The 22,432-nt window shown below is 41.6% G+C and overlaps 1 protein-coding gene across 1 annotated transcript in view; it reads left to right on the top strand.

The window, feature by feature from the left end:
* Window positions 1–22,432, top strand: part of FZD3 (frizzled class receptor 3) — a 65,317-nt gene that overhangs the window by 32,540 nt on the left and 10,345 nt on the right. Inside the window, exons 3-4 of the mRNA XM_065681911.1 lie at window positions 1,198–1,394; window positions 2,956–3,973. Coding sequence (XP_065537983.1) covers window positions 1,198–1,394; window positions 2,956–3,973 — 1,215 coding nt within the window. The remainder of the gene's footprint in view (window positions 1–1,197; window positions 1,395–2,955; window positions 3,974–22,432) is intronic.

Below are 22,432 nucleotides of genomic sequence, written 5' to 3'. Positions count from 1 at the left end.
TAGTGGTAGGTGCCACAGAAACTTGGAATTAGACATTGATTGACTCCTGGAGAGCTTTAAAGACAAGCCATAAGAAGCATGAGCAAAATGAACCCACACAGGATAGTAAGAAGATCACATGGATTATCAGTATGCACCAGTTTTTATTAAGACATAAATCTGTGTCCTACTTTTCTCCCTTCTTTTTCATCTTCAGAAACACTAAAGAGCAGCTGTATGTTGGGCAATTGTCACTGTTTTTCTCTCAGGGCTTCCAAGGAGATACTACCACCATTACGCACATCTGCTATAAAGCAACCCAGTAGCATAAGACACCAGTTATTTTGTTCTGCCTAATTTTTGTCAGGCTTTGATTTCACAATGCTTTCTGATGGTTAGTGAAGAAATTACATCCTTAATGTGACTTCACTGTGATTACAGCCCTGTTCTGGAAGCTAGAAAGTTTTTTCTCTGTACAAGAATTTATACAACAATGATAGTATTTGTGTTGGGACTGTTTTGCTTCTACAGATATATTCTGATGATAGAACTGAGATTGTCACAGATGGGTTCTCTTCAGCTGGATGAGGTGCTGTGGGAAGAACACAGTGGAAAATGTCCTGTGTTTGCATTTTGTAGAAAGATATAAACAACAGTGCCCTGCTGAAGAAATTCAGGAGAGATTATTTACAGTTATTATGCTGTGATCTGAAAATAGTATTTGAAAGATCACAGTACGGTGTATTTCAAGGAATCTTGCATTATCTAACATTCCTCAAATTTTAATCTCATTGACCAATGCCAGTTTTTCATACTGTCCTACTCAATCAGCAGCTAGCAGTTAATGATGTGTGTCAGTTACAGAAACACTAAATGGAGTCAAGTTTATATGACTGTTATTGGAGAGTGTGAAGCTAAGCCTAAATCCTCAGAGGTGTTCAGCTGTCTAATTCCCATTGATTTTAATGCAAATGAAGTCCCTAAATGTCCCTTGTGAATCTTTGTCATTGTCCCCAAGCCTCTTGTTTGCCTGTCTTCCTAAAATATGTAAGTGCTGTGTTATGAGGATCACTTCTTCCAGCAGACAGTTCAGAAAAAGCTGGTCATTGTTATGGTCATGAAAGCCCCAACACTTCATGATACAACTCGTAGCTTTGTGCTGAAATGTTCTACAAAACTGCTGTTGGTAGCTGTTAAATTCTCCATTTTCTTTTCTAGCCATTTCATCCGATGGTGAACTTGGAATGCTCCAGAGATTTTCGACCATTTCTGTGTGCTCTCTATGCTCCTGTGTGCATGGAGTATGGCCGTGTCACTCTCCCATGTCGCAGACTTTGTCAAAGAGCATACAGTGAGTGCTCCAAGCTCATGGAGATGTTTGGGGTCTCTTGGCCTGAGGATATGGAGTGCACCAGGTGAGCAGATTTGGGGCTGGTTTTTTTTCAGAATCCCAGGCTAAACTTTTAGCATGATCCAGGATGTTTTATGATCTGAAGCAGACAGTTTTAAATATGTTCCATTACATGTGCTCTTATTTTCCCTTCCATGTGTGTAACAGCCTGTTTCCAGCGGTGGAAACTGAGTTCATATTTCTGTCATCTGCCCAAGAGATAAGTTGAAAATTTTGGTGGCCAGTTACAGCACACTGCACATGCATATTCTTAAATGAATAAATATACCCATCTAGTTTTCTTCTTTGTCATTTATGCTGACCTGTTTTATAGAGTTTAATAGGTGATACTGCAATAAATTTCTCTTGAGAGTTAGGCAAAATTCCATATGCTAGAGATGAATAGTGTCTTTTTCTGAAGAGGGAGCTGGCTGGTTTTGGTGAGCGTATAAAATTTTAAAGCTCTGTTTTCAGAGCATCAGCCTCTTGTTGACTTGTGTACAAAGAGAAGTTTTCAGCTTTACATTACACAAACAACTTTATAGAAAAGTATTCAATGATGTTCCGATCTATCTGAAACAGGATATACATGAAAGTGAAAACAATATCTTTAGGCTTTATTTTTTTATAAGTGACTCCAACAGCTCATAAAGTGCAGGAGTACAGACAGGAAGAAATAGTTTCTCTTATGGTTGGATTGAAGAGAATTAAAAACAAAACTTCTTTTAGCAAAAAAATGTGTTGGGATGCTTCTTGGCCTTCATAATCTGGATCGAAGATGGCTTTAACTCCATCCTCTCAACAGATGCCTGCGCCCTGTAGGTCCACCTCTCTCCTCAATAAGGCCCATACAGTGAAATTTCAAAACCAGAGCTGAAACTACTGAAACTTTGCTGGTGCTGCATCAGTGCCATTGTGCCAGAACATGAATGGTGGCAGAGGAACAGGTGTGCTTAGCTTGCACTGCTCTTGCTAAGGCTTAGATAGCATCCATCAGCGGAAAGAACTGGGCAGCTGTGTGTGGAATCCCTCCTTCAAGACTTCAGAGCACACCTCCAGCAGTCCTTAGCCTCCAGTCAGAGATTTACTTATTTACAGAAATATCTTCCTAATCATTTCTTTTTATGAACGCTAGTAGCAGCTCTAAGTTGGAACTTTGGTCTAACTAGCTCACTTCCTGTCTGATAGCAGCTAGTATAGCTGCTTAGGGAGTTTTTTAAATGATCTACAGAATTGTGCTTCCTTGGACACACAGTCTCAATTTCACAGTAAGCCTAATTTTATAGACTTCCTGAGATGGATTTTTGTACCCTTACCTTTATGCTTAAAGCCCCAGTTGGTCCATTTATTTCTCCATTTTATTTTTAAACCTATTTTATTGTTTCTACATGCACTGCATTCTGGGACAATGAGTTCTAGAGTTTGTTTACACGTAGTCACTACTTCATGGTTTACCTTCATGTTACTTAGAGTGTATTTGTTTTCACTTCAGTTAGTGTGTCTAAAGTCAGGTGTATAAATAAGGATACTAGTCTTTGCAAAGTGTGTGTATATTTCTTGTAAATAATTATCTTCTTACTTTTTAGATTCCCAGACTGTGATGAGCCATATCCTCGTCTTGTTGACCTCAATTTAGCTGGGGAGCCCACAGAAGACACTCCAATGGCAGTACAGAGGGATTACGGTTTTTGGTGTCCTCGGGAGTTGAAAATAGACCCTGATCTGGGTTACTCTTTCCTGAGGGTACGGGACTGTTCTCCTCCTTGCCCAAATATGTACTTCCGGCGTGAAGAGCTTTCCTTTGCTCGCTACTTCATCGGAGTGATCTCCATCGTCTGCCTTTCTGCTACCTTGTTTACTTTTTTAACTTTCCTAATTGATGTCACAAGATTTCGCTATCCAGAAAGACCGATAATATTTTATGCTGTCTGCTACATGATGGTGTCATTAATTTTCTTCATTGGCTTTCTGCTTGAAGACCGGGTAGCATGTAACGCATCTAGCCCTGCCCAGTACAAGGCTTCCACAGTGACACAGGGCTCTCACAACAAAGCCTGCACCATGCTTTTCATGGTGCTCTATTTCTTTACCATGGCTGGCAGCGTTTGGTGGGTCATCCTGACCATCACGTGGTTCTTGGCAGCTGTGCCAAAATGGGGCAGTGAAGCAATCGAGAAGAAAGCATTGCTCTTCCATGCCAGCGCCTGGGGCATTCCAGGAACTCTGACCATCATCCTCTTAGCAATGAATAAAATTGAAGGTGACAATATAAGCGGCGTATGTTTTGTTGGCCTCTATGATGTGGATGCATTAAGATACTTTGTACTTGCACCTCTCTGCCTGTATGTTGTTGTTGGAGTTTCCCTTCTGCTAGCTGGCATTATCTCCCTCAATCGGGTTCGCATTGAAATCCCGTTAGAAAAAGAGAACCAGGACAAACTAGTGAAGTTCATGATCCGGATTGGCGTGTTCAGTGTTCTGTACCTCGTGCCGCTGTTGGTTGTAATCGGCTGCTATTTCTATGAGCAGGCTTATCGAGGTGTGTGGGAGACGACGTGGATTCAAGAACGCTGCAGAGAATATCACATCCCGTGTCCCTATCAGGTGAGGAAACCAATAATGACATATTCAGGAGTGCAGAAAATGGGTCATGAGGGGATATGTTAAGACTTACTTGTCATCCTTAACTGAAAGTGTGGCTTTTCCTACAACAGAATGTTCTTACTATACTCAAAATATTTGGATCATGCATTAGGCCTTCTGGAAGAGTAGGTATTATTGCAAAATTGGAGGCTTGCATCAGCTAGCTTGGTGTTTTTTGCAGAGTTTCTGGGCTGTGTGGGACCCATACAGGATATAAAGATGTTATTTTAAACCGACTTCAAGAACAGGACTTAACAAGTTTATTTTTGGTCTTAAGAGGTGTGTTAGAAGTTTTGCTCTGAAGGAATTTTGGCATTTCAACTGAATTGTCGTCAGCCTGATTACTGCTTTTCTATTTTTTCTTGTTCATCTGTAACAGTTTTATTGCTTTGATTAGCCTAGAGGTTCTGTGCTCATTTTAAAGCAGTCTATGCATGTGTCAGAAACATCTATATAAAATCTTGCTTGAAGTGTCTTCTGAAGAAAACCAGAGTGTGCAGCTCATCAGCTTTGTTGTTTTCTGTTTTCAAGAAGATTACACTTATCTGCTCAATTTAATTGGGTTGTCACAGGAATAGAAGCCTCTAAGAGCACTAGATATCAAACTGTCCACTGTTTACTTCAGTATTATGCTGGTGCAGTTGCAAAGAAAATATTGTAAGTATTAATTACTTGAAGCCTACTTTTCTTTTCTGAGCCCAAGTGGCACATGGGTTTTGGTCTGATATTGCTCAGCTGATTTCTGCAATTTATTTGAAAGCAACTTTATTTCAAGAAGGTTGTACAGCAACCATATATTCTATAGCTGCACACAGGGGTATAAAAAAAGTTAATATTTTGGCTCTAAAGCAGTTAAAAGACCAGCTGGATCATTAGACCTCACATTTTAATGCAATGAAATATCACTTAAAGGTTTGGCTTAGCCTATATAGTGTGATAATAATCCTTTTATTACCTTTTAACCCTTTCTAATGTTTTGTCTCTTAGATTTTATTAGGGTGTGACCCTTCCCTCCCGTCCAATGTGTGAGCGTTTTTATGGCAGGAAATATCTGTCAGTGGGTGTGTTCAGTTTCATTTGCTTGATTAAGTCTTCACTGCTGCAGGTTTTAATATGTTAAACTGACTGATGCTTAGAAAGACAGACGAAGAAGCAGATGAGGTTTTCTCTCAGTTAATTTCAAATACCCACCATGTGGCAATCCAAAATTTGTATAAGAATCTATAAAATTAAAAAGATGTTGCATTCTGAGAATGTTGAACAAAATCTGTGTTAAACCTTGAAACATCTGATGCCTAAAATCTTGGCTAGTGGAATAACGCAACTATGTAGTAAATGCCACTCATATCTCTAGAAAACCGTTGCCGTAATGGCTCAGCAGGAGTCAAAAGAACAATAATGGTTTCTTTCATATCAAATTGGGTTGAAGGACCTGTAGACCCTAGCGGGTATTAGAAGGGGGTTTTGTCTAGCCCATCTCTTTTTTTCTTGAACTAAACATGCTTTCCTAATTAAACTGTCCAGACTTACAATTGAAACAGATTTCCAAAGCTGTGAGGAAAAATAATTTTATCCTTAGATCATACTAGTGAAATATAGGATCAAATTAGTTGGAAATGTAAAGCTTTGTGGAAAGTATCACTCACTTGCCAAATAAAACTATATTTTTTCTAAGCCTTGATGTTATTTAACTTCAAATATTTGAATATCAGTTTCTGAGATTAGACTGTCCTAAATGAGAGCTGTTGTTGATTCCACAGTGGACAAAGGTTTTTATGTGCCAGACTTACATGGTATTGTGGTAGCTGGTATTTGCTGCTTGCATAGGCACCCTTTTGCCAACACCAGCAAATCTGAGGTTAAGAATTCATTAGTCCATTCAACCGTTGCATCATCTTTGCCATCAGAGGAAGATGCCACAGTAACTCATTCTGGAAAGTGGCTAATGGGGGGTTTGGGTACACAGCTGCTAGAGGCATGTGTTCCTGCCTCCCTCCTGGGTGGCTGCTGCTCACAGGAGGTACCGCAGGGTTAAGCATTTGCTGCAGATTCTCCTGGCTGCTGCTAAACCAAAAACAGCCTCAGCAGCTGGTGATAAAATGAAAAATAGACATCATGTTTCTTTGACTACCTAAAGGGCTGAATACTCCCAAAATGGAGGAAGCAACAAGAACTTTTATGCTTCAGTATTGATTTCTGGCTACCCAGATATTTCCTGGATTGACCTGGCTGTGTATTATTATGGTTATTTGTCAGATCTGGGACAGCACGTTTTGTGGAACACTTCTGGAAAGCTTCTGTTGCTTTCCTTGTGAAATAAAATTTTTGCCACAAAGACAGGAAATCACTATCCCAGTTTTCGGTCTCTTTGAGGAATAAATACAGGGCAAAAAGGAGCTCCTGTTACCTTACCTTGCCCTCAGTGTCCTCAGTGCTCCAGGTTTCTGCGAGAGACTAAGGAGGGGAAGAGAGGCTGGAGAGAGTAAGAACTCTGGGAGCTGCATTTCATATCAGCCTGGATAAATCTCTTAGTTTAAAAAAATCAAGGTTGTTATATTAGAGCATCCTAATTTCAGTATGGATGGTGGCAAATTGACTAAGGTGTTGCCACAAATAATTATTTGTATTGTTTCTGATGCCAGGACTGTTTGCAGTAATTGCAGTGGTGTCATCTTTCCAGCCATTATTACTTCTCTCTGAAATATCTGCTCACAGTGGCCTAAAAATGTCTTAACCCATCCATCTCCATTCTCACTGAGGTTAGGGTTAGGGGGTTAGAGTGGGAACAGTGCCTTTGTGATCAATTTCCAGCACAGTAATATTCAAATGAAGAGCTGGGTTTTATGTTGGTATCCCACTTTTCACTCATTGCATTAAAAAATTAATTCATGCTTGGCCTCAAAAAATGGATTAATTTTTTTGTGCAAGATGAGTTCATGCAGTGGAAAATGAAATTAATTTAGAATCTGGTACCTCCATCAGAAATTTAGCATTTTAACTGGGGTGTGTGCATGACATGTTTCTCAGGTCAGACTTTTATCTCATATATAATCATTTTTATGAGAGTATAGCACAATTTTACATCAAGGTAAAATGCAGAAATGAAGGGAGAAAGCAAGGAAGCGTGACACAATCCAATCATAAAATAATCACATCTAGTCATCTCTTTTGCTATGGTTGAAAATACATGCTTTGCTGCTTCTCCTTCTGCTCCCCTTTGTAATGGTGATGGTTCTACCAATATCATGTTGTCATTCAGAGGGCAGAGCCTTAGAACAGAGAGTTGGATTCTTGTTCTATTGGGCTCAAGGAGGGACATCTGGGGAATAAGATTCTGCGTCCTCCTGTTGCTGTTCAGGATGGTTATCATCATTGCACTAATAATTCTACCATTCTTAACAAGTTCTTGGTAGTCATAGAATCACAGAATTCCAGGTTGGAAGGGACCTCAGGGATCATCTGGCCCAGTTTTTCTTGGCAAAGCATGACCTAGACTAGATGGCTCAGCACCCTGTCTAGCCAAACCTTAACAGTGTCCAGCACTAGGGAGTCCATCATTTTCCTGCGGGGATTATTCCAATGGCTGATTGTTCTCATTCTGAAAAATTTTCCTCTAATGTCCAACTGGAATCTCCCCAGCAGTAACTTGTGCCCATTACTCTTCATCTTTTCCATGGGACTTCTTGTAGACAGGAAGTCTCCATCTTCCTTGTAGCCACCCCTTAAATACTGGAAATATGGTAATAAGGTCTCCCCTTGAGCCTTCTTTTCTCCAGGCTGAACAAGCCCAGCAATCTCAGCCTTTCCTCACACGGCTGCCCAGTGCTTGGATCACCTTTGTAGCCCTTCTCTGGACCCTCTCCAGCCCGTCCACATCTTTTTTGTAGAACGGGGACCAAAACTGAGCACAGTATTCCCAGTGTGGCCTGGCTGCTTCATCTGCAGTCCTCACCCAATGCTTTCAAAGTTCATCCCTTTCCTCTTACTTTTCAATTTCTACCTTTTCTGTTGATGGAGGTTGTCATGCTGTGGCAACCAATTCAGATGCCATGATGGACAGGGATAAAAGTTTGGGCACTCACTTTACAGAAGCACAGAATCACTCAGGTTGCAGGGACCTCTGGAAGTCATCTAGTCCAATCGTTCTGCTCAAGTAGGGTCAGCCAAAGGCTGTGTCTAGTCAGGTTTTTGAATTCTTGGTGCCATAAAAGCTGTAAGTTGCTTTCTGTCAGCCATCTTGTGTCAGATATAGGTGATGTAAGGTAAAAAGTAGGGTAAAAGGGAAAAAAGCCCATATTCTTGTCCTCCAGGCACCACAATGTTTTACAAAGAGAGTGGCGTAGATTTGTTCCTCTTAGGAATTACAGAGGCAAACTGGGACACGGTGACCGGCCCCAGTCTGTGAAAATATGTCACAAAACTGGGATGAGTTTGGCTAAAAAGTGAAATAGATACTCAGCAGTCTGTCTCTGAAGCTGTTTCTCTTACAAAAAATAGGAGTTCAAATGGTCAATGCAGCTTTTCTCACACAGAGAAAAGGGAAGGGATGCAGCAAGCCAGAAACATTCAAAGGTGGAAGAAAGTGGTAACTGTCATCTTCCCAAGATAAGGAAATGTGTCTGCTTTCTTGGGATGACAGAGTGTGGTGTTAAAAGCTTTTACCTCTTTTTGTAGTCCCATAATTGTACTATGTAAGTAGCTTAGGCCTGGGAAGGTTTCTTGGGCTGAACCACAAAATCAGATTTCCTGTAAAGAAGATCCTGGGTTATGATTCATTCCTCTGAAATCCAAACATAAATAGATTCTGCAGTTTCCACAAATGCTTTAGGGCTAGGCTAGGTGCTGTGCTGATGGGAGGGACATCTAATTCAGTTATTAAAGAGAAAATAAAAAGGAAAAATAAACTATTTCAAAGACATCCGCTACGTTAGTGGGAGTCCATGAGAAATGAATCTAAGCGGTATGAACTACCTTTGCTTGTGATCTGATATTCCTGATTTCCCTACTAATGTAGCCTCACATGATTAGAAGACCTTGCTGCTCACTTGCTAAGAGTGAAGGTGGTGCTCCCTGCTTATCTTTTTGATATTATTTAAAGGAATGGAAGCAGATGTGGATAACACATTTGATTTACTGTTGATGGGGAAGACCTGATAGCAGTTGAGAGTTAGGGAGAGATAGGGAGTTGAGAACAAATTACGAACTCTGATTTTGCATTGAAAACTCTGTTTTATTTTTCATTAGGACCTCACTTTTGTGCTGGATGCTGAATATCCACCCAGGCTTGCTCAGGCATTGCTGCAGTATACTCCAGGTAGATTCCTAAGTCCAGAACCAGAAGTAAACATAGTGATGAGTGCATTTAGAAATTAACCAATGTGTGGCACTGTGCCTGTTCAGTGTTGGCTTCACTATCTCATCTATTTGCTGGCTTTGGGCTTGAACTCATATAAACCAGTAAACCTTCAGAGATAAAATAATGGACTTAAATTAGAATGAAAACAACATGAAAATCAAGAACAGCTACTGAGAGCAGCACTCATTTATCTAATTTCAGATGTTTCCATCTGAGCCAGGCATCCTAGCCTCCTTTTCCGGCAGAAGCAGAGAAACGGGCATTTCTGTAGCGATTAAATGGCCATTCAGATGAATTGTGTCCTAGCTGAATTCATTATCTGTTTGAAGAGGTCACATTTGTTCTCATTGGATATTTTTGTTAGGATTTCTACTACAAAATTCTGAGGAATTTTTTTGGGGGGAAGGGGTAGAAGCGGTTATGGGGCTTCTTCAGTCTCCCCCCTTCAAAAATCAAAATACGCCTCAACACCGTTGAAACACTCTTTCTAGATCCTGACACGTCTTGGCTTGAATAGCAGCTGTTCCAGACATAAAACTTTGTGACATGGTTTTTGCTCATTTTTGAAGAAATATGAGCAAGCACCTGAAGCACAGTACTGGGAAGGACATAGGCTTGAGTTCGGGAATTCACAGACAGATAATATTGCTTTGCTGCGTGTCACATAAACATGCTTCAGCTACTGATGGAGACAACTTTTTCTGCAAGAGCAATGAGCATAACACAACTAGTTCTGTAAACGTAATTTTAGCCAACTGAGTTCTTGAAGCCGTTGAGAGAAGCTTATCTCTAAATCTTTTCTATTTTCATTCTAATCTTTGCTTTAAAAAAGCCCAACTGCCTTGGTATTTTTAAGGACTTAATTCTGAAGAGCGATGCTGTAAGACGATGTAATACTGAACATCATTTCTGTCGGCAACAAAAACAGTCAATGCAGCCGATTTTTTATTCCTTTCTGCTCTATTTCATTCTAAGATGAGGCCCCGGTCGTGCTGTGTAATGATGTCAAATGGGTTTTTACTGCAGGTGGGAGTTCTCACCCACTCACTTCTCTGCGTTGAGGGTGTCGGATAAAGAAGAGAGGATTAATTGTGGTTGCCTAAGATACCAGAAGTGTAAATGAAGAGAATGTTTCTTTGGTGGTACCTCTTGTCTGTCAGGGACGGTTACATGTATTTAGCACAGGCACAAAGGAAAGCAAAGTACAAGCTTGCTGATGTATTTCTGTTGATATTGAAACTATATGGCGTTGCAGATTATTTTAATACATAATTTGACAACTAACATTGGAGACATGGATTTTAATATGAGGGTTAATATCTGTCACCTGCTGATAATTTTGGCTCAAGAATTTGCCAGTTTTCTTGTTTCCCATTTTCACAAATGTGCTTTTGATCTAGCCACATTTAATTTCTTTTTTTACTCTGTATTTTCAGGATCATCTTAGATGTCTCAAAACTAACAGTGTTGTGATACAAATCTCTTCATTTCAGGCTGGTTTGGATCACTAACAACTATAAATTGCTTTGTTTGTTTTGCCTCCTTTTCAAAAGTTGCCCACGCAACAGGGGTAGGGGCAATATTTCCAAATGTGTTTCACTCCCTCTTGGCCTGGCTTTGTCCCTCCTTTACTTTACACGCAGTGCCCTGAGCAAACACCACAGGAAGGTTACTGAAAGCAGAGGCTGTGTGTAGCCGTCTCGCAGAGCCTATTCAACACAGGGAAGCTTTCTTATGACCAGGTGCCAACTGAAAAGCGACTATGGTGGTAAAGTAATGGTGGGCTGAGAGCCAAGAGAATGGGGGTGTTTAGTCATCTGCTTTGCTGTTACTTCAGTCTTAAATAACATATTGCAGAGTGCCTCCTTTTAAATAAAATGGGCGGAAGCAAAAGAGACACAGAAGCAAGCTGCTGTAAGTTCCTGCTCAGGTTTTGCAGCTCCATCTCTTCATTTCTCCCCCATCCCCCCCCAAAAGAGCAGAAAAACGAAGAAAAAAGCCTTTATAAATTGTATGTGTGTTCAGTTTTCACAGTATATCTCCTAAACCCTCCAATTCTTAATAGACACTAATTTACTGCAGAGTTTTTAAATGCTGTAATGGGAAAGTTGACTCATGTGCTCTTCAGAAATGCTCTTGTAGCAGCCTGTCTTTCCCATGGCTGCATTGCTGGTGAAGTGTAGCCCCTGTTGACACCGGCTTTATTTTCATGCACAAGTGCTTTAGAACAATTGCACACACGGACCAAAGAGAAGGAAAGACAGGGCTTGCAAACGTCTTGCTGAAAACAGTTGCAAGAAGTAACTGTTGAGGTGGAGAGTACTTTTTTGGTGTGCTGATAAAGGTTGGGGTAGAGTTTCCCTGGTTTTATTGGCTGCAGTATATGGCATTTTCCAGTTTTTGCCATTTTCTCTATTAATCAGGGGTGTTGCCACTATCTTTTAAAATACAAAACATCTCAGCTGTTTTACCATCTGTGTTACAGGGGGTGTTCAGAAACGTGTGGGGGAGTGTGTGAAGCTGGATTCAGAAAAGAGGCTTTGTTAAGAAACATCTTATTACTGTTTGTGTGTGGCACAGGCATAAAGAGAATATATTTAGAGATGTCTATAAATCTAGATTTCTCCCCCCCCCCCCTTTTCCATTAGTTATTGTTGAGAATTCCTCTTAGAGGAGGTAATGGATTTGCTTAAATCTGCCCTAAGGAATTGCTTCTTGTTGAATGTAATTATTTTGTCCTAAAAGGAAAAAGGAGAGCTTGAGATAAAAACATACTTTCCATATTTCTGTTTACTCAGAAGAGACTGAGCAAATGTGAATTATGAGGTAGGCTTCTTTCAAAAACAAAAGTAATGTCAGCTCAGAACAGCGTTAATCACAGTATCACACTGCTTCTTAGCAGCGATTCAGTTTCTCCTGGTTTAGCTGCTTAAGAACATATTTAAGGAAAAGCGTATACTCCAGTTAGTTAATGTCTCAGAATTCTCCTTTTTGGCATTAATAATAGCGATCTTGTCTCCTCCTTGCATACCCAGGACTTCGATAAACCCTACCTAGGATGCAGCATATTATCTTATCTCTGCTTGGCATGTATGCAGTTTCCAGTCAATTAGCATATTGACTGAAAGCAATCATTTCGTTCACATGACTCATTTCTGGCTGTTTTTTTAATTGGATTGCCTGAGCCAGAGCCGAAGGGAAACGCTGATTTCTCAACCATTATCTTCAGACAGGTTGATTTGTACTCATACCCAAGGCTGACTCCTCAAGGTCGCCTTTTTCTTTTTCTTTTTTCCCCCTTTCTTTTTATTCAGTATTTTGCTGTGGGTAGCTTGCCAAAGGAGGTCAGATCTTGCTATTTTTGCCTTCTCAGTTTCATTCTATTCCCTTTTTAATATGCATACTTTATATCTAGAACAGCCTTTAATTCTGAGTATTAAGGGAGCTCTCTTTTCCTGCTGACTCTTTTAATTGCTATTAAAATGACAACAAAACCCTTAAGTCAGGAGGTCTGGTTTAGCTGATTTTGAACCACCAGTCACTCTTAACTGTTTGAATTGAGTGCTGCAGTACATGTGCTGGGAAATCATTTACCTAAAAAAGGTTAATTTTTCATTTTAATAAATTAAAGGAAATTGCCTATAATTTGCATTTGAAAATTCTGAAGAGAGATGCATTCATTAGCGCTTATGAGTCTTTCAGAGTTGCTTTGAGATGTTGGACAGTCGTGTTACAATAGCTGTAGAACAGCTTTTGAAGAGAAAAATCTTTAATGGGGTGTTAACTGTAGATCTCTGCCAAAATCTCCTCAAATGCTGATCTGGATAATCGTAAGTGTGCATATTCCACATCTGAGTGGATTTCAGTATGATGGCTTTTGTTGCTCTCTGTAGTGTTCTTGACCATGACTTGTCCTGTCAGCACAGAACACAAGGTACAATAAATTTTGGAGATACTGCACATCTGTGCATTTATTCCTAGGGATTCCAGAGGATGTTCATTATTGTCAACACATTTTTAAAACTCCAGTCCTGAAAGGTATTCCCATTTGAATGTCATTGGTCTTGGGACTAAGCAGTTCTGACAGTTACACTGCTGACAACAGATTTCCTTCTAAAGGAAGGAAATTTCTAAATCCTTTGGATTGTCAGGAAATTGTGATTGCAGTCACTGTACCTATAATGCCACTGGGCATAACATGAGCAACCAACTCCAGCTGTGAGTGTTTACTGGGGTTTGCTTCATGGTGTAACATAAAGCAGTTCAGAATACAGTCATAAAGACAGAAAGATGTTTATTGTCTTCTTTAGAACAATTTGTTTCTAGACCCAAAATCATTATTATTAAGTAAAGGCTATACTTAATAATAGTAATATGTCCTGGGTTCCGCAGTAGCAGTCATTTGTTCTCCTTCTTAGTAGCTGGTGCAGTGCTGTGTTTCAGTCTGGGAACAGCACTGATAACACCGATGTTTTCAGTTGCTGCTCAGTAATGTTTAGTCTGGCCAAGGACTTTCTGAGCCTCATGCTCTGCCAGGGAGGAGGGGAAGCAGAGACAGGACACCTGACCCAAACTAGCCAAAGAGGTATTCCATACCACAGCACGTCATGCCCACTATATAAACGGGGGGCAGTTACCCAGAAGGGTTAGATCACTGCTCGGTCGGGCTGGGTATCGGTGGGTGGTGAGCGGTTGTATTCTCTTCCCTTGTTATTTCCCTTATCATTATTATTATTGGTGGTAGCAGCAGTGATTTGTGTTATACCTTAGTTACTGGGCTGTTCTCATCTCAATCTGTGGGAGTTACATTCTTTTGATTCTCTTCCCCATCCCTCCAAGAGCTGGGGGGAGGAAGGGAGGGGAGTGAGAGAGCGGCTGCATGGCTGACTGAGTTTAAACCACGACATAATAGATCTATCCTAGTGATGGAACACATTGAGATATATGAACCAAGTTCACCTGTAAGACTGGTCCAGATCTCTCGGACATGCTCTTTGTGTTCCTTGGTCTTGGTAAACATCCACTGAGCTTAGGCATGGCTGGGCTATATAGCATGAAAATGTAACAAATACTTGCACATTTCAAGTTAGATTATTCTTTTACTTTATTTGTATGAATAAACAATGCTGCCATGCATCATCCTTCTGTTAGTTCTTCTTTTTAACAGAGAATTATTCCTTTTGCTAGAAAAGTAAAGGCAGGTGAAGAGTACAGTGTCTCTTCCCAACATGTATGAAGGTTTGTTTTGGACATGAGCTGAGCCCACCTGAGAATCAGGTGCAGCTTCAAAATTTAAAGGAGGAACATAAGGATACAATTAGGAACAATTAGGACAGCTAAGGCCTCCTTGGAACTCAATCTTGCTAGTCGGGTTAAAGACAATAGAAAGGGCTTCTTCAAATACATAGCAAATAAAACTAAAACAAGAGGCAATATAGGCCCACTGCTGAACGAAGTGGGTACCCTGGAGACAGAGGATATAAAGAAGGCAGAGGTGCTGAATGCCTTCTTTGCCTCTGTCTTTACTCCTGCAGACTCTCCCCGAGGGCCCCGGATTTCTATAGCCCCAGAAGGAGTCAGGACAAAGGAGGAGTTTGCTTTGGTAGATGAGGATTGGGTTAGGGATCAGCTATGCAAACTGGACATCTGTAAATCGATGGGTCCGGATGGAATGCACCCACGGGTGCTGAGGGAGCTGGCGGAGGTCATTGCTAGGCCACTTTCCATCATCTTTGGTAAGTCGTGGGAAATGGGCGAGGTGCCTGAGGATTGGCGGATGGCAAAGGTCACACCAATCTATAAGAAGGGCAAGAAGGAGGACCCGGGTAATTATAGACCGGTCAGCCTTACCTCCATCCCTGGAAAGATGATGGAACAACTTATTCTTGACTCCATCACTAGGCATATCAAGGATGAGGGGGTCATTAAGAACAGCCAACATGGTTTTATGAGGGGGAAGTCATGTATGACCAACCTTATAGCCTTCTATGAGGAAGTGACTAGGTGGAGGGATGATGGTAGAGCGGTAGATGTGGTTTTTCTTGATTTCAGTAAGGCATTTGATACTGTCTCCCACAGCATCCTCATAGATAAGCTGAGGAAGTGTGGGCTTGACGATCAAGTAGTGAGGTGGATCGAGAACTGGTTGAAAGGAAGAAGGCAGAGAGTTGTGGTCAATGGCGCAGAATCTAGCTGGAGGTCTGTGACTAGTGGAGTTCCTCAGGGGTCGGTGCTGGGACCGGTGCTGTTTAATATTTTCATCAATGACCTGGATGAGGGAACTGAGTGCACCCTCAGCAAGTTTGCTGATGACACAAAACTGGGAGGAGTGGCTGACACACCAGAGGACTGTGCTGCCATTCAGCGAGACCTGGACAGGCTGGAGAGTTGGGCGGGGAGAAACTTGATGAAATTTAACAAGGGCAAGTGTAGAGTCTTGCATCTGGGGAAGAACAACCCCATGTACCAGTACAGGTTGGGGGTTGACCTGCTGGAAAGTAGCGAAGGGGAAAGGGACCTGGGGGTCCTGGTGGACAGGAGGATGACCATGAGCCAGCAATGTGCTCTTGTGGCCATTCTTGGCAAATGGCATCTTAGGGTGCATTAGAAAGGGAGTGGTTAGTAGGTGAAGAGAGGTTCTCCTCCCCCTCTACTCAGCCTTGGTGAGGCCGCATCTGGAATATTGCGTCCAGTTCTGGGCCCCTCTGTTCAAGAAGGACAGGGAATTGCTTGAAGGAGTCCAGCGCAGAGCCACAAAGATGATTAAGGGAGTGGAACATCTCCCTTATGAGGAGAGGCTGAGGGAGCTGGGTCTCTTTAGCTTGGAGAAGAGGAGACTGAGGGGTGACCTCATCAATGTTTACAAATATGTAAAGGGTAGGTGTCAGGATGATGGAGCTAGGCTTTTTTCAGTGATATCCAGTGATAGGACAAGGGGCAATGGGTGTAAACTGGAACATAGGAGGTTCCACGTTAACATCAGGAAGAACTTCTTTACTGTAAGAGTGACAGAGCACTGGAACAGGTTGCCCAGGGGGGTTGTGGAGTCTCCTACACTGGAGATATTCAAGGCTCGCGTGGACAAGTTCCTGTGTGATGTACTGTAGGTTACCCTGCTCTTGCGGAGGGGGTTGGACTAGATGATCTTTTGAGGTCCCTTCCAACCCTTGTGATTCTGTGATTCTGTGATACTTTTTAAAGATTACTTTGAAAATAAACAAGACTCTTTTAATATAAAAAAATGCTGTCTTTAAGTATGTGTAAAAGTTGGGTTATTCTCATTTTCCATCAACAGTTTATGTTCTTAGTAATACAGATAGATTTTTGCTTGTGTTTTGTTTATGTATTTTTTCTTTCTAATAGTTTCTGAAGTCATTGTATATAATGTTCATGACCCATTTATGTTACAACATCTGTTATGCTCAAAACCCCTAAGACCGGTACTATTTCTCATTATTACCATGAAAGTGTCAAAGTATGAACACAAAACTGATAAGCGGTATCATAAACTGATGAACATCAAAACTGATAAGCAATATCAAGACTGTTGAGCTGTGCTGTCTTCCAGGATGTAGCACATTTGACCAGGCTGCGTTACTCCTTGTGTTTGATGTTTGGGTTTCATCTTTCTAAAAATGCATTATCGTGTAGGTTTAACAACTCAACTTTAATATATGAAGATACTTTTGTCTGTAGTCTGAGCCAGTTCTTTCAGAGAGAACTCAGAGGAATTTTAAGTAGAAATTGGGCATTAATAACCCTTGTTATTATATTCGAGTATATTTTACTCTTTTATTGTTTTGAGAGTAGCTGAGGGCAGAAAGGGCATATGGAGATTGTTAGTCAAGCCCTCGCTCAAAGTGGGGTCAAGTAGAGCAGGGGGCTCATAGCCATGTCCTGCCAAATTTTGAATATCCCTGTGGACAGACTCCACAAGCTCTTCTGCCAACCCGTTCCAGTCACCCTTGCAGCAGTACGGTATTTATCATAACACTGGAAAATTGTCTCAGTTGACGCAATAACCCTGACACCAGATTACTTTTCAAAGACTCGGTTGAACTGATTTTGTAAAAGCAAGTCATGTAAATGATGATTGATCTTATTCCATTCACACTCTAATTTGAAGAAGGCGGCCTTGAGACTAATGAACACGGTATTTCTGAGGAGTCTGGGGAGAGTAAGAAACATCTCCCATGTCTGCTAAAACAGCTTTTTGTTTCTTCTCTCCTAAGTTCTGTACTTTTGCTTTTGGCTGTTATTTGCATCTTCACGAAATTACACTAATCTGTTTCTTACGACTTCATCTCCAGCAATTTCATGGCGTAGTAATTACTCATTCACAACCGTTTAGGAACAAATATCAACTAATGTGCAACTAGTTTTTTTACTGTATGGCATGTGGCTGACTGCGTTGTGCTGGATCAAAAAAGACTGTAAGAAGAAAACAAAAATAGATGAAAAGTAGTGAAACGGTGCCAGGATTAACGTTCTGTTGGAACTTGTCTTTGGACAAGGAGGGTGTATAACTGTATGTAGCCCTGCAAAGGAAGAGTAACAAGGGATGCAGTTGTGGTTTTAGACATTTAGATTAGATGTTAGGGAAAAAATTCTTCCCTGTGAGGGTGCTGAGGCCCTGGCCCAGGTTGCCCAGAGAAGCTGTGGCTGCCCCATCCCTGGCAGTGTTCAAGGCCAGTTTTTGAACAACCTGGTTTAGTGGAAGGTGTCCCTGGCTCTGTGGCAGGGGGTTGGAACTGGATGAACTTTAAGGTCCCTTCCTCCAACCCAAACCCTTCTGTGATTCTATGATCCATAAAGGACATTTAAAAGAGTTGTTAAAGTCAAGTGGCAGCGCTGGCAGAATGATCACATGGTCATGAATAAACTTAATTGGAAATGAGAGAATTCTGTGAGGAATTGAGGGAGGAGCTCATGATTTCAGGATGAGGCTGGCTACTGAATGGGCCTGTGTGCCATGGCTGGCTGCAGCAATGAAAGACATTGGAAACAAAGATGTTTCTTCTGTGTTCTCAATGCCAAGTGTCTTCATTCAAGCAGTGGGAGTTTATTTATGGGAAAATTGGAATATGTTCCAAGCCTGAGTCATATCAGCTTGCTAAATTCTGTCTTGTAAGAATTTAATGAACTCAAGGAAGAATATCTACTGCCAAAATAGATATGAAAGCTGTAGAGGTTTTAGTCCAGGTATGTTTTCATCAGCAGCATTGACAGGAATCAGATTTTCTGATTCATTAAGGTTTTTTTCCTGACTTGTTTGATTCCCAATGAAGTGCTAATATCTGAAGAAGACAAAAAAGCTGGTTTTGCTGAATGGCAATACGGAGCTTTCAGCCTCTCTGGCCATGGGACAGATCTGCCAAATTCATCCCACTGCAGCCACCCCTCAGGATCCCTGATTTGACAGACTTGCCAGTAATTCGGGCAGGCATCTCTTTAATCATGTCTTACTCTCTGCGGAAGATAGGTAATATATCAAGCAATGTGCTGTGGGTGCCAGTAAAGAAGCATTTGCTGATAAAACATTTTTGCAGCTTTTCAGTTTCTTGACCTATTTTAGGCCATTCCAATCACAATCTCTTTGCACAGACAGAATACTACAGTAATGCCATCTGGTTCTGCAGCAGGGGTAAGGACAACTGCATGAATCATAGAATCAGAATCTTAGAATCCCAGGTTCCAGAGGGAACCTCAAGGATCATCTGGTCCAACATCTCCTGGCAAAGCATGACCTAGACTAGAATGCTGAGCTCCCTGTCCAGCCAAATCTTAATGGTGTCCAATGCTGGGGAGTCCAACACGTCCCTGGGGAGATTGTTCCAGTGGATGGTTGTTCTCATGGTGAAAAATTTTCCTCTTGTGTTCAACCAGACTCTCCTCAGGTGTAACTTGTGCCCATTCCTCCTCCTCCATTCCCTGTGACTCCTTTTAAAAAGCGAGTCTCCATTTTCTTTGTAGCTACCCCTTAAATACTGGAAATATGGTGAAAAGGTCTCTTCTCTTAAGGGCACTCGTAAACCCTGAATCTTCTTGTCTCCAGGCTGAACAAGCCCAGCTCCCAGCCTTTTCTCACACGGCTGCCCAGCTCTTGGATCATCTTTGTGGCCCTTCCTGGGACATCTCCAGCCCATCTCCATCTTTCTTGTACTGTGGCAACTGAAACTGAGTAGAGCAGGACACAGTGACATCTTTATCTCTGCTGGTGATGCCCTTGTTGATGTCCCCAGCATCCTGTTGGCTTTCTTTGCCCCAGCTGCACACTGTTCACTCACACTGAGCTTGTGTTCCCCAGGACCTGCAGGTCCCTTTCCACAGAGCTGCATGAGTTTTGGGTTTGGTTTTTTTGGTGAGCCTTGGGATTTAAGTAAGAGAAACTGTAGTAGATTGGGTCTGTTTCATCCTTTGTGTTAGACACCTTTGGGTGAGTCATGCCTTGACTTCAAGCGATACTTTGTCATTTTAATCACAGGCATTAGCCACAGGTCTGTAACAGAAAAAAGAGTTTATGGGTCCTTGGACCTGTTACATCAGACAGCTACAGCTCGTACCAAAGTGTGAGAGGAGCTGAAATGGTCCAAAATGAGGAATATTGTCAAGAATTGTGATGTGATTCTTCTATTCCAGTGACAAGAGGAAAGATAAGCTGTGCAGGGGAAAACAACTGCGTGGTGGTTGGGGACTGGTTTGCTTTTTTGTCTCTACAGAGGACACCTGCCTTCAGCTTGCACATGTCCACAGGAAAAGTAAAGAGAGGAACAAGTCTCTCATGGGTACTACACTCAAGTAGAGTTGCTTTTCGCATGGTTCGTGCCTGGCATTAGTGCTGAGAGACTCGTGGTACAAGTTGCTCATAATGGTAAAGCAGAAGGCAGGTGCTTGGGCAATCTCTGTAATGACGAATCATGGCTAGCACTTAAAAAATTAGTTGCAGTGATTGAATGCTGTCTTCTGTTTCAAGACAAAGCCACAAATTACCAGACATCCTGGTAGCTTCATTGCGATTCAGCTTTCTGTTGATAAGCAGGGCGTTCTCCCAGAACCAGTCTCCCGAAGCTGCGGAATCTCCCTGTCCCGAGATCGCTACAAGATACCTGCAAGGCGGTGGCTGAAGCTGTAGCCTGCTGCATTTTTGCATTCCCATTGCCTGAACGCAAGAGCAGTTAGCATCAAACTTTTGGGGGATTGCTGTTTCCTGACACGGTGACTAACTGCAGGGCCTGAAGGGCAAGAGCGTTGGAGGCGCATTATTAGAATCTAGTCATGAGTCAAGACCTTTTTAGATGTCCTTTGGGATCGCTTTTCAAGAAGGAGATAGATGAGGAAAACCCTGCAGCATCACCTTGTAGAGGCTGCTCTCTGCTGTGCTATTCTTTATTCAAGATGTTCTTCCAGGAGATGATACACTCCAGTGTGTTCTCCTGGCCCAACACAGACAGGGCACTTCTATGAACTGAATGATTTCTTTCCCATAACATACCAGAGAAACTCAAGAGAAATTCTTCTCAAATACAATTCATGGCAGTTTAAATGCTCTGTAGAGGCAGTTTTTGTAAGGATATATTTTTTTGGCACTTCCATAGATTTAATATTGAGAAAAAAATGTGTTGCAGATGTGTTCAGCATGGTGAAATGGATCTGTAGTGCCTGGGCACTAAACAAACTTCCGTGGTGACTAATTTTCCTCCAGAATAGCCTGCGTCCCATTAAGATGGTAATTTTATAAGCTTTTATTACAGTGTCTTATTTATTTATTTTCAGCTTGGGTTAGGTTTCCAAGCTATCTGTTACTGGCCCAAGTCTTGTGCAGGCTGATCTCTTTGCTTTAATTTCCACTCTGGGTTGATAGCAACTCAGTAGTTACTAAGTCTGGAGAATAGTTAGCAATGCTTTTTCATCATTGTTCTAACAATTTAATTGTTTTAATGCGAGCCAGTAGGCAGAGTTAATGCACAGTGCTAAGAGCAAGAAGCACAGAGCATCCATGTTCTCTCACGACAGCACAGAGCCGCGCTTTCAGAAGTCCCACAGTCTGAATTATTGTATTTATTCTGCTTGGAATATCTCCTGAGCCATGTGGCTTTTGGTAGTTAGAGCCAGAAAAGTTTCCTTGTGTTTCTTTTGGATGCAGGGAAGTCTCCTGAGCCTGTTGAGAGTGTTTCATAGAGATTTAAGCTATTCTGAGGCTCCTGAAGTGTATATTGGCTTTATCATTAGCTCTTAAATGAAGGCTAAATCAGGTGAGCCACTACCTTATTTTCAGCTGCTTTTAGTTTCTCAGTTCTTCAGCTTGTGCAGCCTAGTAGCCAGAATGGTGTCATGGGTTTGCTTGTTGAATAAAACAGGCAACTTGCAAGGTTTTAATAACCTGGGAAAATAATTGTATTATTTAGTGACAAAATAATTGTATTATTTAGTGACAAATGCTACTACATTTTGCTGGGAAACAAGCGGTGTGAGTATAATATTCTAAGTCTCAAAGCAGTGACACTGATGGAAATGGTTATGAGATTGTTAGATCAGATTCCCTTTGGTCTTTCAACCCCTTTGGTCTTCCTCCCATTTTCCACAAAAGGATGGGTTAATTTGAATTTCATTGCTTTTTATCCTTAGGGGAATATCAAATGATCAGCGTTATTGTGGAACGGTGCCCCAAAGGAGGGGGACAGGTGTTGTGTTTGTGCTTTCACTTCACATACGCAGCAAGCCCATTAATTTGTGATTTCGTTCATTTTAGGGGGAAGAGGCCACTGGTCTCTGTCACTAAAAAGCAGCCGTGATTGATCGTTCGGGGGCAGAAGGGGAAAATATTCAGAAATTGTTAGATGAGCATCTTAAATTAACAGTGTGCCTACAAAGAAGCATTATTTTTTCCCTGGAGGAATGCTGAAATTGATGTTTTTAACCTCCTTTCTGAGCACCTGCCACTGTTTTAGTGGGGAAACAATGCATTCAAACTGATGTCTTTTTGTATTCACGAAGGAAGGTTCATTTCTGTCTGACAATCTGTACCAACCCAGCTGCCACACCACCCAGCAGATGGGAGATGGGAG

The sequence above is a fragment of the Lathamus discolor genome, chromosome 5, assembly GCF_037157495.1.
Source record: "Lathamus discolor isolate bLatDis1 chromosome 5, bLatDis1.hap1, whole genome shotgun sequence".
NCBI lineage: Eukaryota > Metazoa > Chordata > Aves > Psittaciformes > Psittacidae > Lathamus > Lathamus discolor.
The sequence above is the reverse complement of the archived record's forward strand: the minus strand, read 5'-3'. Positions and strand labels throughout refer to the sequence as shown.